The following is a 14,080-nucleotide window of genomic DNA, read 5'->3' as shown; positions in this document are numbered from 1 at the left end:
CGGGCTCAACATGCGGCTAGTGTCGTCATCCATCGAGCGTAGGACGGGTGAGGGTCTTGCAAAACTCGAACCAGAGGAGCCCGAAGACATGGTAAGCACTGTTGCAACAAATATGCAGCCACCTCTGACCATTGTAGTGGCATGCATACAACCTGATCAAGGAAAACGATCTCGTAGAGGCGATGGCTGTACGGCGAGTCACCAAGACTTCCGACTCAGGATCGACGTCGACCAAACGTGTAAAACTCAAGATGACAATAAAGGTCACGTCAACATATTTTGATCCTGGCTCTGGACAGCTACACGTATCAGGCCAGGTGGCGAAGGAGCTGGAAGAGGTAAGACTTGGATCACACCACACCATCGATCTGGAGCTTCATCGCGCATTTTCGATCGAAAAGGCAGATGGGTGGGATAGTGTTGCATTGGACTTGCTCAAGGAAGCGTGCAGCATTGAGCGAAAGGCTGAGCTATGGGCTGTCGTTCTGGGTGGTGAGGGCACGGCAAATATCTGTATGATTACGGAACACCAGACGATTCTACGGCAGCGTATTGAGGTCGCAGTGCCACGGAAGCGCAGAAACGGCGTGGACGGCCACAGCAAAGGCATGGATAATTTCTTTGCCACAACTCTCTCGACTCTCCTCCGCCACGTCGACCTCTCAAACACCGCAAGCAAAGACCAGGGCAAGGCTCTGCCACTGCTACTAGCGAGTCCCGGGTTTGTCGCCCAGAGCTTCCTCCAATACATGAAGGCAGAAGCTACGCGGACCACAAACAAGCAGCTGCTTGCCTTCATACCCTCCGTCGTCGTTGCACATGCCTCCTCCGCGCACGTACACGCCCTCAGCGATATCCTGTCTTCACCAGCCATCACCACCAAGCTTTCAGATACGAAATACGCGCGCGAAACGGCGCTAATGGACAAGTTCACAACCATGATGCGCCTCGACGATGGTAGAGCGTGGTACGGCCCGCGAGAAGTGGAGCTTGCAGTCGACAAGGGCGGTGTAGGTCGAGGTGGCGGTATTTTGATGATCAGCGACGCGTTATTCCGGGCACAAAATATCACAGAGCGACGGAGATGGGTCAAGCTCGTTGATCGCGTACGAGAGGTAGAAGGCGGCGAGGTCAGGGTGTTCAGCTCGCTTCACGAAAGCGGGAAGCGGCTGGAAGGCCTAGGCAATGTTGCTGCCATCCTAACGTACCCGATCGAAGACCTAGATGAGGAGGACGACGTACAAGTCGATGATGACGGCGAAGGTGACATGATTATCTAATGCGCGCATGATACCCAATTTGGCAGACCACAGTTGATGTCAAAGACGATTGTACTGAGCTGCAAACAAAATATACGAACACTTGCAGTTATCTAGCCTTCCTTCTTAATGCTCTGGTCATACTTGTAACGGCCCAAGCATACAATGAAGACTGACGCTGAGTTGTATCTGATCGTTACGTCATCAAAAACTTCTGCTGTTGAAAGATCTGTTCGTTGTTGATGGTTATGATGTCTTTTGTTCGATGCAATGTGCGATTTGCTCCGCAGCAAAGCATATACCTATCAGACACTGCCTCAAAGTAACGCGGTATGTGGCAACATCAAGCTCAGCACGCCTTACCTACCACGCCATATATTTTCCGCATTATTGCGCTTGAAACTAGTCCTACAGTGGAGGAACAATCTTTCTGCTAATACGTACGCACGTATCACTGCTGCCGTCGTTTGGTCCGGACGAGTACTCATGCTGCATGCCTCACTCTGGTGACGGCTAAACAACTCATCAAAGGCAGCGTGCTGACTCTTTGTCTAGTGCAGATGTAATCCGTCCAATGTTCGCCCCCCAATCTCAGAAGTCAGATTCAATTTCAGCGGCGGGATGGCCATCGCAGATGACGAAATGGCGGCACTGCACCCGCATGCCCACTTCTCCCCAGCCGCTAAATGTAAGATACATGACGGCGTCAGCAGCGAGATGTGCTCATCATACTTCAGAACGGGCGTGACTCGGGCAACGTCGAAGTTGAAAGAAGGCGAGCGTACCGTCTTGAGTCAAGACCTTTGCGAACGCGCGAATCTGGGTTGGTGGTGAATCAATATTGTGATGTACAAGCAGTTCGTTGTTCAGGTTCGATAACATTCGCTTTGGCGCTTCAGTTTCAGAGTGAAAAGAAGGAAAGCAGTTGGCGACGATGAAATGGTGACAGAATGTGTGGGCTGGGTCGGACGGACAGCCAGCCAATGTCCGGCAGGCGCATTGAGCTCCGAAACCGCCACGCCGCGAGCACGGCGCGACAACCAAATCTTCGCAGCAGTCGATTCTGTCGCCTATCTTATGATCTATGCCTAGCATTTTCCGACCAGAAACCCGCCTTCTGCAAATTTGCTGGTGGAACAGTTTCAAAAGCCCCGTGATTGGCGGAGATTTCGGACCTTTCAATGTGAAACGAGAGTGCACCCCTGACTGAATCGACTTCTTCCCAGAACACCTCCATTGAACCGACTTAATCGAAACACGACGACGACATCGCGACATAACTGTAGCGGGTATAACGATTGGACTCAGAATGGCGTCGAGATGGATGTGGCATGAAAGGGCGTTGGCTTCCACAAGACCTGTGTAGGATGATGCCCGATGTCTTCGGCTACGTATTCCACCAGATCACTGGGCATACCTGGCTGTCGGCATCATGGCATAATTAACAACACTGCATTGTGCTGTCACATTTCCCAGCTCCACAGCTAGAAACGTTAGTCCACTGACAAGCGTAGAACAACCGCGCGGCGCTGCCAATGCTGTTTGACAGAAACAACTAACAATCTTGGCAACGTTAATGTTGGTGAACAAAGTACCAGGACAGCGGGATGCATGTTTCACACGGCGCTATTTGACCTAAGCTCGCTACAGGAGCCATACAGATGTCTTCCACGTGTGAATAGTTGCCGATAACGTCGTTTTCCGCCATGGGCCGGGTATCGATTTTGTATCACGCAGGGGGGTCCTTATTTCTAGGCCTCTGGTTCTCGACCACACTGCAGACGCGGAAGCGTCTTAGCACCCTACAATATCGCTTGTACTTCCCGAAAAGGTAAGATTCAATATGAATTCATGGAAACGGAGGAGTTCGTGCCTCATCTTGCGCGCGGCATGATCCATGGCTCTGGGCTATCATACCGATGAACACGACATCGTGTGCCGCGCGGGATGACTCTCGTCAGATAAATACATTGAGTTGCACCTCACTTTCGAATCATCGCCACACTTGGTCTTCTTCACCAGTCCGTTCTTTCCATCCTACATTCGTTACTTTCAAGTCCTTCACTGCGTGAAGCCGGCAGACACTCTTTTCTACCAACTTCAACCTTCGTCCTCATCGAACAACACTCTTTCACAAGAACAGACTCCCAGGATCTATCAAGATGTACAAGACGATCTCTTCCCTCGGCGCCATCGCTGCCCTCGCAGCTACCGTATCTGCCCACGGTATCACCACCGGTGTCACAATCGACGGTGCTTTTTCCCAAGGTTTCCTCCTCGACTACTACTACGCAAAGCAGAGCAATGGTGCCACACCCAAGCACATTGGTTGGTACGCGGAGAACCTTTGACTCCGGCTTTCGTCGAGCCCAACTCTTTTAACACCGCCGATATCATCTGTCACAAGAAGGGCAGCCCCCGAGGGCTCCTCCGACGATATGGCCAAGGTACCTGCCGGTGGAGTAATCGACTTCCACTGGAACACTTGGCCCCGTATCTCACATTGGCCCTGTCCTGACATACGTGGCTCCCTACACCGGTGACATCGCTTCGGTCAACAAGGAGGAGCTCAAGTGGACCAAGATCCAGGCCAACGGTTACGAGAACGGCGAGTGGGCTGCCATCAAACTGATCAGCCAGAACTTCACATGGCCCGTAACGGTTCCATCTGACCTCAAGGCTGGCAAGTACGTCTTCCGCCACGAGATCATTGCTCTGCACGGCGGCGGCAACCCCAACGGCGCCCAGTCCTACCCTCAGTGCTTGAACATTGAGGTCACTGGCTCCGGAACCAACCTCCCCGAGGGTGTTGTCGGCACTTCGCTCTACAAGGCTGACGGTGCGGGTATCCTCTTCGACCCCTACAAGTCGCCCATCGTATACCCCCTCCCCGGCCCACCTATGATTGGCGGCGGCTCCGGCTCCGGAACTACTCCCACCACTCCTGCAAACCCTTCTAGCATCCCCTCTGCTTCCCCCTCTGCTTCTCCTTCTCCTTCTCCTTCTCCTTCCGCAGCCGCTCCCCCAGTCGCCACCCCAGAGGCCCAGAAGCCTTCTGCGCCCGCTGCCTCACCATCGCCCGCTCCCTCCACCGGCGGTGGCGAGTCCTCCGGCGCGCTGCCCAAGGAGTTCACCATCGAGACTTTCATCTCTTGGCTGGAGAGCAAGGCTTCTGCCAAGGCCCGCCGTCACGCCCGCGCATTCGCTTAAGCGGATTTACGAGAGATGATGCATTGGTTGTTTGTGTTCGTCAGAGACGACAAGTTCTATTCTTAGTGTATATATCACGCCATTCTTTGTAGCAAAACATCTTGGTCAACGACCGCACTTTGCGACGACAAGTCGCATGATCTTCCAAACCTTTTACTTTTGCAATGGTCTTGATGTGGATGTGATGTGGATGGGATCGTCGATGTGCTTGTGCAGTTCCGATGTTGTACTTCCAGTACCCATGAAAGTTGGATTGAGGATATTCTGATATGTACGTCACTTGTAGTTTTGAGTATGAAGCTACCGGAAGATAGTGGATATAATATTAAGGTTCGGGGTTTTTGCACACATTTCAAAACGATTGTTCATTCGTGTATCGTTACAATTCTCTAGTGCCGTCGCCATGTTTTACACGCATTGGACACCCTCCTACAAGTTGCTAATGTCCATCACACTGAACTGCACCTTGTTCGTGGTGCTGGGTGGCAGTTGTCCACCGCCCATGATAAGCAGCTTGGTCGGGTCCGCCAATACCCTCAAATGCCTTGTGTAATGGCTCCTCTCGGGCGTAGCAACCTTGACCCATGGTCCCTCACCAAGGCCCTTGTTGATGAAGATGTCGCCACCGCTGTGCGCAGAAACAATGATAGTTCCATTCGCACCGCCAACAGATGACCAGACAACATACGGCGAGCCAGAGGGAACAGTGCCGTCGGTAGCTTTGAGCGAAATGCCAGTCGCGGGGCCGAATTGCTCGGGGTCGTCGACGATCTTGTAGTACACGGGGAACTGGTAGCTGCTGGGAATGGCTGGGCCGCCGCCGTATTCGTAGGACATAATGTACTTCCCGTTGGGCAAGAGTGCGACGGTGGGCATGCCTGGGCGGTCGGTGTATGTGGGGTATGCGACGTCGTCAATGACAGGTCCCCATGTCTTCAAGTCCGAGGAGGTCTGATGCACCATCTTTTGTCCGTGGGTGGCGTTGTCGCGCTGGTCCGAGTAGTAATGGATCAGAGTGCCCTTGTACTCCATCAGGAAGGGCTCCCAAACGGGTGTTAGGCCGTTATTTGGCCGTGCCTCGCCTCCAGCAGCCAAGTGGGAAACAAATTCCCAGGTTGCACCCGAGTCCTTGGAAGCATAGAGTTCGATTTGCGTCTGCGAGAGATCGGTGGGGATAGAAGATCCAGCTAATAACACAGTGCCCTTTGCGTATCCGGGAAAATCGTTCTCGAGGACATACAGGAAGGGTTGGTATCGAAGGCCCCAGTTTTGTTGAGTGTCCTGAACGCGAGACAGCTCTGACCATGTGTTCCCACCATCCTTCGATTGGAAGATCGGGAACCAGACCTTGGGCGGTTCAGGGCTGTAGTTCTCCCATGTTGCCAAGAGAGTACCATCCGCAAGCTGTGCAGAACGAGCGTAGAGCACACGTGGGTCAGTGTAGTCTGACGGGGGTGTGAAGATGACCTTCTGTGAAAAGGTAGGCTGGACCTGCTGCTGCTGTGGGAGAGCAGAGACCACAGAGATCAGGGACATAACAAGGGTAGAGAGCAGCATCGTGGAAGTCGCCCTGTAGATCGCACAGGATGATTTCACAAAGATCAGCGAAACCGCGTCGTATATAAACAAACCTTCAAACCAAGTATCCATCTACCTTGTCATTCACAAATCTTCGGTCGTAAGCTTCAACCGGCGTCCAAACTTGCTTCAATGACATGTAAGCCCGTGACCCAAGCCCGAAGTACACCCATTTTGGGCGTTCGCCGCGCCTGTCACATGCGGGGAAAGGGAAAGTGCCGGAAGAATTGCGGAGTGCAGATATTCCCCCAGTGGGTGTGGGGAGTGGCACCGCGCCTTTTCCTGGGGTAATAATACGCCGAAGTGGTAAGACTAGGTAACTTTAATCGAAGTTTTGCCGGTGGACAGGCGTCATCGCTGTACCGAGGCACGGAAGCGCGTGCTAAAGAAGGGAGGTGCGAAGAATCTCACCATATGCATGACATCGTAGACTTTCCGTCGCGGCGAAATCGATACTGTGACTCCATGAAATCGATGGAGATAGAATGCTTGGTGTTGGTTGATGGCGCCACAAGCGATGCTGCAGCGCGGCGGGAGGAAGCCGCCTTTAGTCGCGAACTTTGTCTGCTGAATCCACTGAACGTCAACTGCGTCGCCAGATTCACAACTCATGGAAATTCTGATATCCTGAAGCAGCTCATTGTTCGATAGTTCTTGCGATTTCCGCCAACGCCCAGTTTCGTGAGGTTTGCAGTGTGGAGACAAACCTCATCGCATGAATTTAGTGATTGCCAATACATACTCAGCTTGGCCATCGTCATATTAGTTACTTTTTTTGGCGAGCTCCTCGGCTTCGACGTTGATATTGTGCGCTCGTGACGCACCTCCAGGTACGATATTAGCCGCAAAATGCTTGACTCAACGAACGCCATAGTCTCAGAGCGGAATATTGATCTTCACAACACAGCAAGTCATCATTTGGTACGAATTTGAGTGCGACAGGACAAAAGTATTTATTGCAGGTTTGACAAAGTGGCAAGCCTGCTAGAAGGTAAAATATTTACAGAGCAGGTTGAAAGGAGCGACAGTCACCACACTTCCTCACCGCATAGAAAAGATAAAGGAAAAGAGCTTTCTTGAGAGTGTCGACACTCCCGAGCACCAAGCCCCTGGCTCTGGAGCACTTTTCTCGACGAAGAAAACCATGCCAACGCTCTACTTCTTGAGCGTAAGGACACCAGGGCGGTAAGGAAGCGCGTTGTAGTCGGAGGGCTGGTTCTTGGGGTCGCGACCCTGGAAGAACAACTGCAGGTTGCAAGGGTCGACAGTCATGGTCTCGTCATTGTTCTCACGGTAAAGATCACCGTGGGAGATGTCGTTAGACCAGGTGGTGCCGCTGTTGGCCTTGCCGGCGAAGGGGTTCTGCTCGCTGGTAGCCTGGGGAGTCCAGGATCCGCTAAGGCTGGTAGCGGTGTAGGAGCGGAAGTAACGTCCACCGGAACCGATAGACTCGACGATCATGAGGTACTTCTGCTGGCCCTTGAGGGTGTAGACCTGAACGGCCTCGAAGAGGTTGTTCTTGGTGTCGGACATAACGACGGTGGAAGCAGTACCGAAGTTGCCGGGGAAGTTGCCCTTGGGCATCGAAGAACGGTAGATCTTGCCGTTATCACCGGCGAAGAACAGGTACATGTTGTTGGCGTCACCAATAACAGTCTGGTCAATCGCACCAGTGTCAGACCCTGTAATCTTTCCAGAGAAGAGGGGCTGGGCCGCTCCCCATGAGTTTGCGTTGGAGGGGTCGGTTGATGTGCGGTAGGTGAAAGTGGTAGGACCCCACTGGTACGCAAGAACCCAGACCTTCTTGGGAGCAAAGTAGAAGACGGTGGGGGCTACAGCGTTGAAGCTGGTGGCGGTCTGGGATGCTCCGGACAGTTGAGAGAAGTCGCTGACACCGCCAAAGACCATAGAACCATAGCTCTTGCCGTTGTAGTTTGAACCGTAGATGAGCTTCTTGCCGTTGTAGCTAGTAACGGAGAAATCCTTCAGCGAGGCCCAGCCATTCTTAGGGGTGGCCAAAACACCAGACGAGGTCCACTTGTACGACGATGGGAGGTTGCACTGAGCAGTGCCAACTGCGGCGAAGGCGAGAAGGCCGGTGGCGGCGTTAAGGATGTTGGGAACCATCGTGTCGACTGGGTTGTTGGTTTGTTGGTAATGAGTGAATGTGTTGTGGTTGGGTGTGGGTAGCCAAGGTGAAGAGAATCATTGCTTATATAGCTGTGGTTGTGTGCTCCCGTCTTCGGTCTACGACCCTAGTATTGCAGTACCAAGTAGACAAGGTGGTGGGCCCACTGGACTTGCCTGGGCTTCGAGATTGAGACCGGGGTCACACAAGGCTGCTCGAACCACCGGCAACGCAACACTGAGATTACCGGAAGGAATGGATTTCTCCGACACGCGGGGAAACCTTGTGAGTCGTGGACATCCAGGAGAATCTGATCTTGAGTATGCAGCCATGAGCAAAATGGCAACAGCGCCCATCGTATAGCATTAGCCGGTGCTTCTGCAGCAACAGGAAGTTGATCGCACTTCCTAAACGCCTTGCTGAACCTCTAGTGCCGGCAAGTCTCCCTCGTTTCGGGTTCCCTCAGAGACAGTGACGGACGCCATAAGCTTAGAGGCGAAGCTTGTTTAGCGGCGGAGCCTTAACAAGGGAGCTAGCATCATGGTCATCGATGACTGGGGGAAAATTATCCCCAGATCTGGACCAGACGAATGTTCAGCAAATGGGGAGCCCCGATCGTTTCATTTGGTGCAGGATATGGTTGCTGTGCCACGTCGGAAGATTAGTGCCGACTGGGGTGCATACTCTTAGATTGCTGCATCCACACGTGTTTGTCAGGAATTTCCCAGAAACTCTCGCCTCTTTAGCTACCGTCGGAGACTAGCGCATGGCGTGGCTGGTGGGGTTGTTCGAATTGGACATTGTTCCTCCCGTCCTTTAATGAACGACGTTTCATACCATGTGGATCCACGTCTTCAGTCTAACCTTTGCCACGGCAGCTGTGAACATGCCCCATTGGTTGATCAACCTTCGAAACACTAGACGCCGAGCGCATTCGCAAACAGGTCGCTTTGATCGTAAAAGTGCCCCAGGAAACATCGTACGTATAAGGCATAAACCCGCGCACGCACTTAGCGTCCTGACGATGCCGAGGTTGATGCTGAGCTTGTTTCAAGAAATTACCACATTGGCAAAGGCTTGCGGGTGGCTTTTGCAAATGTCCTGCGAGGGAGGAGGCTGCGCATTCGCGTTGAGCATGATAACGACCAAGTGCCACCGAGACTGAGATAGATTGATGTGGAGCTAGTCAAGATTGCCGAAGCCGGCAGGTGATGTTTGGAGACGAGGTGACACTAGGACAGAACCGTGATAGTGCACGAATCAGATATGCAGCTCGCCCGAGCCTTTTGTTCGATTCCTTCCATGCTGTTTCGATAGCATATATGAATTTTTCCATCCAGTCAGGCCATCGTGATCGCATGGCTTCATCAGAGAGGCGGAAGAGACATACCAACAAAGAAAGCCGGCTGCGCAATGTCATGCTTCAAGTAACTGTGGTCGTCAGCGTTTCCTCTCGACCGAGCCCGATGCGTGCAGACATACCTGAGAATACCGATGGCACCAGGTGATAGCATGAGCGCCAAAGGCATGTCCAAGGGGTAGCCCAACCATCTTTTGACGAAGCATCGGAGACTCATGCCATGAGCGACGACAACGACATCAGCCGGTTGCTCTCCGTTCATGTGTGGCCTTTGGATGTCGCGAATCTTTGCGATCAAACGGTCCAGCCTTTCAGTTACTTGCTGTGGAGTTCTAGAACGATCCGTTAGCACACCAAGATTCCAACACACAGGCCATCGCGCATCCAAAGTCGACTTACTCGCCACTCTCACACCCATCACTCCAAATACTCCACTCCCTCTCCGTATCCAAGCCCCTCTCCTTCCGACTTTGCCTAATCTCACTGCTCAACCAGCCCTCGTACATGCCGTGATCCCACTCCGTAATTTCCTCTTCGAGCTTAACCTTCTCGTCATCAAGCGCCATTCCCGAGCTCTCGAAAAGCAAGTTGAAAGTCTGCTGCGCGCGCTTCCTGGGGCTGACGAACACCTGCACAACACGTGCCGGGTCGATCAATTTTCCAGAGCCCACGAGATGCGAAGCTGTTCCTGAGACCTGCTTGACGCCATCTGCAGTCAACTCGAGCTCGGTAGAGCCCGTGTAGCGACCGTTCTTGGTCCATTCAGTTTCGCCTGACGTTCATCTTAGCAACCTGGGATGTTGTCTCGGTGTAGCGGAATGGATATAAGGCTTACCGTGACGGGCGATGAAGCAACGAGGCGTGGAAGCATCGAGATCTGCCATATTTGATGAAATTAGAACACAAGCCGTCTGCTATCGATCTTGCGTTAGGTTGAACTGTCGTGCCAAGGAGATGCGTGGGGGCTGTTGCATGTGCCGCTAAGTAGGATTTCACTCGGAGCTAAGCCTGATACGGATCGGAGCAACGGGCATACAGCAGTTTTAACTTTTGAGGTAGTGGTATTGCTATATACCAGGGGGCTTGACTTGTATCTGAGCGCAACATGTTTCAAATCACAGCTTGTTCACAATAAATGTATGTGCCCATGATGGCAGGACAGCAAAACGTACGGAAGACGCTTTGGGTTGACAGGGCATTCGCCTTGTAAGGCGCGTACTCAAGAAGCTCTTCACTGGATGATAGTTGAAATCCGCACCCGGATTGTCACAGCTCAGTTGCTTTGCGTCAAGTGGCTGAAATGATATCCCGTCGTGTTTGAGAAAGGGGTTTCCACATGACATGTAGTTTATGCATTCTTACCAAAATAACGCCAGAAAGTACACGACGATATTGCTTACCTCGTAAGGCTGACATGCACTCGAAATGTCTTACTGGAGGATAATCGTCTTCCACGTCCGCGTAGCCGCAGCCCAGTCTGCAAGATACACCCAAGCCAAACCTTCCCTGTGTGCAACATGGCCATTCCATGCTATGAGCATGACCTGCACCATGGGAACGGTATGAAGTTTCTCTCCATTGGCATCGGCATACCTTCTAGTCATCCAAACGCTCACCAACGTACTTGCTCTATCTTTGCCGAACACCGATAGTGCCATGAACTCAAGATTGCAGAGTTGTTGGGAGTTGGTATTGAGCGACGAGTCTACCCTTCTTGCAATGCGAGGTGTAGCTCCGTACATCTGACCAACTACAGTTCCCTGGGCGTTCAGGACGTTTGCCCACTGGTCTTTTGAGTCGAGCCTGAAGAAGGCGGTCTGTGTTCGACCCACAATGGTGCCTGGCGTCTTGCGTCCTTCTTGATGAGCAATCAACTGGAGATCATCTGCCACCCCAGGGAGCTGCTTGTGAAATGCTGAATAATCCGGCCAGCGTTTGGTAGCTGCTTGGTGTATGTCGTTCCATGTTTCGTCTTGCAATGAAACGCGCCAGTCGTACGCAATGCCGGTTTCGCTATAAATGAGACTCATCAGCAATCGCCAATCTCTCTCCAGTTCTCCATCTACTTGCTCGTTCAATGCGATTACGCCGCCTGTGACGGCGTTGTACGTATACCATGCAGTGAGCGGGCCGTGGTACGAGTTCTGCTGATGGCGTATTGGATCCGTTGTACACATGTATGAATACCAAGACCATGAAGGGAAATGAGTTCCTTGTTCTTCTCTGATCAAAGGCTTATCGTTCACTACGCGGAACCAGTGCAATGATTGGTCGAAGTGAGCTAGCGACAATCCGTAGTAGACGGCAGCCGTCCCAAAAAGCGTATTCATCACACCGGAAAAGGCACTGTAAACATCGCTCCGGAAGGTGAGTGCCCGCGTAGAGTAGTGATTGACATGACGTGTGTACGCGGTAAATCCTGAGTTGTACCTTTGCAAAGAGTAGCGTTGGAAGTGGAGACGCAAATCCCTATAGCGAAGGGTTGCATCGTCATTGAAGGCGTCCTCGTGTAGGATGCCTTGCTCACACTCGTAGTAGATGCTCCTATTTCTGAAGTAAAGCTTTCGTTGGGCGAGAACTGCTTCTTGGTAGGTCCTGTGTACACGGTCAGTGCCGACCGCAACCTAAAGTCGGCGTACAATACCATCCGCGAGTCAACCAGGTATCGAAAGAGTCATTTCCTGTCTCGCGAACCTGGTTTGTCACAGTCATACCAGGCAATAAAGCACTAGACTGCATGGCATGGCGCGAGCGACTGACTCCCGAAATGCCGTACGTCGCGCCATTACCATAGGTGTTCATGATCACAAAGCGCGCTGCCGAATAGACGATGTCCATGGATCTGATCTGCCGCGCTTTGTCCTCTTCATCGTCCTGAATAATGCAGAGCCTATCAATCCAGAGGTACCGCTCGTTCAATTGCAGGCAGACTTGAATTGCGTCCTCGAGGGTTTGTGACAATCGAGATGTTGAGAGACTCCCGTGACGTCTCCGCTCCTCAATATTGTTCTTGTAGGTGATCATGGTGGCATCAGCGCCCCAAACGTAGCTCAGCGCCACAAAGTCACATTTCTCCTTCTCCACTATGCACCTGTTGGTGACATCGATGACTCGGAAGCCTTTAGGAAGGTGATGGGAGACAACCTTCTGACATTCCACATGGTCTCTACGACAAGTTTTGATAACCTCGCGAATTCGGTTCCACTCTACCGTGGATCCTACGAGGGTCTTGAATGCTGCTGTGACGTGTCAACAGTGCCTGGTGGGAACAGAGTACCGACCTACCCTGCCCGGTCAAGGCGATGTGCAAGGCTCCAATGGTTGGGGTTCTAAAGATGCTAGCGCCGCTATCCACAAAAACTGTTGCAACTGTACTGGACTTCTGCTCGCTGAGCTTGGCTAGACTCAGTTGAAGGCACGCGTCTTCGTCAACGTCCATGAACAGCGGATCGCCAGATTCCAATTTCGCTGGGTCATATGTACCAGGCAGTAACAAGGTCTGTATCAGCTGGCAGAATGGGCACGTTTTGGACATGAACTGTTCTCGCCGAAATGGTCGGTCAAGATTGACATCAAATGCATCGTTTCCAGGTCCCCACTGCATGCATTTCAGCAAATGCCATAGGCGAAGATGGAGACACTGGTCGCACAGCGCACTCTTGAGGTGCTCGAATTCGGTGCAGAGTGTGGAGACACAGGGTTTATGGAAATATTCGTAAGACTCATCGACATCGTAATCGCCTGTGTCGAAGGTGTACAGGGTTTCAGGGCAATGGGGGCACTCGTGGATGACAGCCTCGATCTCAGACAGAGTTTTTTCGGATGTCATATTGGTCGCCGTGCCCGATGCATCGCACACGCTGAATGACGGAAACAAAACCCAACGCAAAGCCTGCCAGATATGATTGTGGCGTTGAATTCGTCACGCCAGGCAAGTGATGGGTGAAGGTGGGGCGGGCGCCGGCCCGACGTTTTTCCAGCAGCCGTTCCTGCTGGCTAAGCGAGCCACCAATCTCGAATTTCGATATTCCGCGAACAACTTCCGACGCAGCCATCGACAAGACCCAACACCTCTCTCAATTACCCCGACAACTCGATCAATACCGACAAAATGGGTGGTGTTACAGTCAAGGACGTTGAGGTATGCGACTGCGCATCTCGGGAACAGCAGCCAGCAGCAGCGTGATTAACAACTCCCACAGGCGCAGAAGTTCATCGGTGCCTATGCCGCCTTCTTGAAGAGGCAGGGAAAGCTTCCCATGTACGTTTCGCTCACCTTCCCATTCTGCAGACCAACCAGCTAACAAGTACCAGCCCAGGTTCGTGTCAATCCAACGGGTGAAGAAAAAGCCTGAATCCCGTAACTGGGGGATAACTTCAGCTTGCTGACCGCTTATCTACAGGTTGGGTTGATACTGTCAAGACATCGCGTACGTTGCACCCCCGCTGACTGCGACTATTTTCGCATGTCTAACGATTACCAATAGACTCCAAGGAGCTGCCTCCTCAGGACATCGACTGGTTCTACGTCCGCGCTGCCGCTGT

General features: G+C 52.4%; 7 protein-coding genes across 7 annotated transcripts in view; 4 read left to right on the top strand and 3 right to left on the bottom strand.

Moving 5' to 3' along the window:
• Positions 1-10: 10 nt before the first annotated feature.
• Positions 11-1,280, top strand: SNOG_00560 (hypothetical protein; the record flags this gene model as incomplete). The annotated part of the gene is made up of 2 exons (XM_001791188.1): positions 11-91; positions 138-1,280. 2 exons carry the CDS (start codon positions 11-13, stop codon positions 1,278-1,280), a joined length of 1,224 nt encoding a protein of 407 aa, XP_001791240.1.
• A 2,880-nt stretch (positions 1,281-4,160) lies between these two features.
• SNOG_00559 (hypothetical protein) lies at positions 4,161-4,562 on the top strand (the record flags this gene model as incomplete). The annotated part of the gene is made up of 1 exon (XM_001791187.1): positions 4,161-4,562. The coding sequence occupies one exon, from the start codon at positions 4,161-4,163 to the stop codon at positions 4,467-4,469; it is 309 nt and encodes a 102-aa protein (XP_001791239.1). The 3' UTR covers positions 4,470-4,562.
• Positions 4,563-4,898: 336 nt separating this feature from the next.
• On the bottom strand, positions 4,899-6,026 carry SNOG_00558 (hypothetical protein; the record flags this gene model as incomplete). Its single annotated transcript, XM_001791186.1, has 1 exon — positions 4,899-6,026. The coding sequence occupies one exon, from the start codon at positions 6,024-6,026 to the stop codon at positions 4,899-4,901; it is 1,128 nt and encodes a 375-aa protein (XP_001791238.1).
• Positions 6,027-6,975: 949 nt separating this feature from the next.
• Positions 6,976-8,174, bottom strand: SNOG_00557 (hypothetical protein; the record flags this gene model as incomplete). Its single annotated transcript, XM_001791185.1, has 1 exon — positions 6,976-8,174. One exon carries the CDS (start codon positions 8,172-8,174, stop codon positions 7,203-7,205), a length of 972 nt encoding a protein of 323 aa, XP_001791237.1. The 3' UTR covers positions 6,976-7,202.
• An 839-nt stretch (positions 8,175-9,013) lies between these two features.
• SNOG_00556 (hypothetical protein) lies at positions 9,014-9,345 on the top strand (the record flags this gene model as incomplete). The annotated part of the gene is made up of 2 exons (XM_001791184.1): positions 9,014-9,154; positions 9,208-9,345. The coding sequence occupies 2 exons, from the start codon at positions 9,014-9,016 to the stop codon at positions 9,343-9,345; spliced, it is 279 nt and encodes a 92-aa protein (XP_001791236.1).
• SNOG_00555 (hypothetical protein) lies at positions 9,328-13,364 on the bottom strand (the record flags this gene model as incomplete). Its single annotated transcript, XM_001791183.1, has 9 exons — positions 9,328-9,606; positions 9,658-9,867; positions 9,935-10,307; positions 10,371-10,412; positions 10,708-10,769; positions 10,970-11,066; positions 11,160-12,113; positions 12,175-12,774; positions 12,821-13,364. 9 exons carry the CDS (start codon positions 13,362-13,364, stop codon positions 9,543-9,545), a joined length of 2,946 nt encoding a protein of 981 aa, XP_001791235.1. The 3' UTR covers positions 9,328-9,542.
• Positions 13,365-13,596: 232 nt separating this feature from the next.
• The window catches only part of SNOG_00553 (hypothetical protein), a 1,036-nt gene continuing 552 nt past the window's right edge, over positions 13,597-14,080 (top strand). Inside the window, exons 1-3 of the mRNA XM_001791182.1 lie at positions 13,597-13,676; positions 13,738-13,796; positions 13,850-14,080. The exon at positions 13,850-14,080 is cut by the window's right edge and continues 552 nt beyond it. The gene's annotated coding sequence lies outside the window, so the exon portion shown is untranslated. The remainder of the gene's footprint in view (positions 13,677-13,737; positions 13,797-13,849) is intronic.

Source organism: Parastagonospora nodorum (assembly GCF_000146915.1).
Source record: "Parastagonospora nodorum SN15 chromosome Unknown scaffold_1, whole genome shotgun sequence".
Taxonomy (NCBI): Eukaryota; Fungi; Ascomycota; class Dothideomycetes; order Pleosporales; family Phaeosphaeriaceae; genus Parastagonospora; species Parastagonospora nodorum.
Note: the sequence above shows the minus strand (reverse complement) of the source record. Positions and strands in the feature narration are given on the sequence as shown.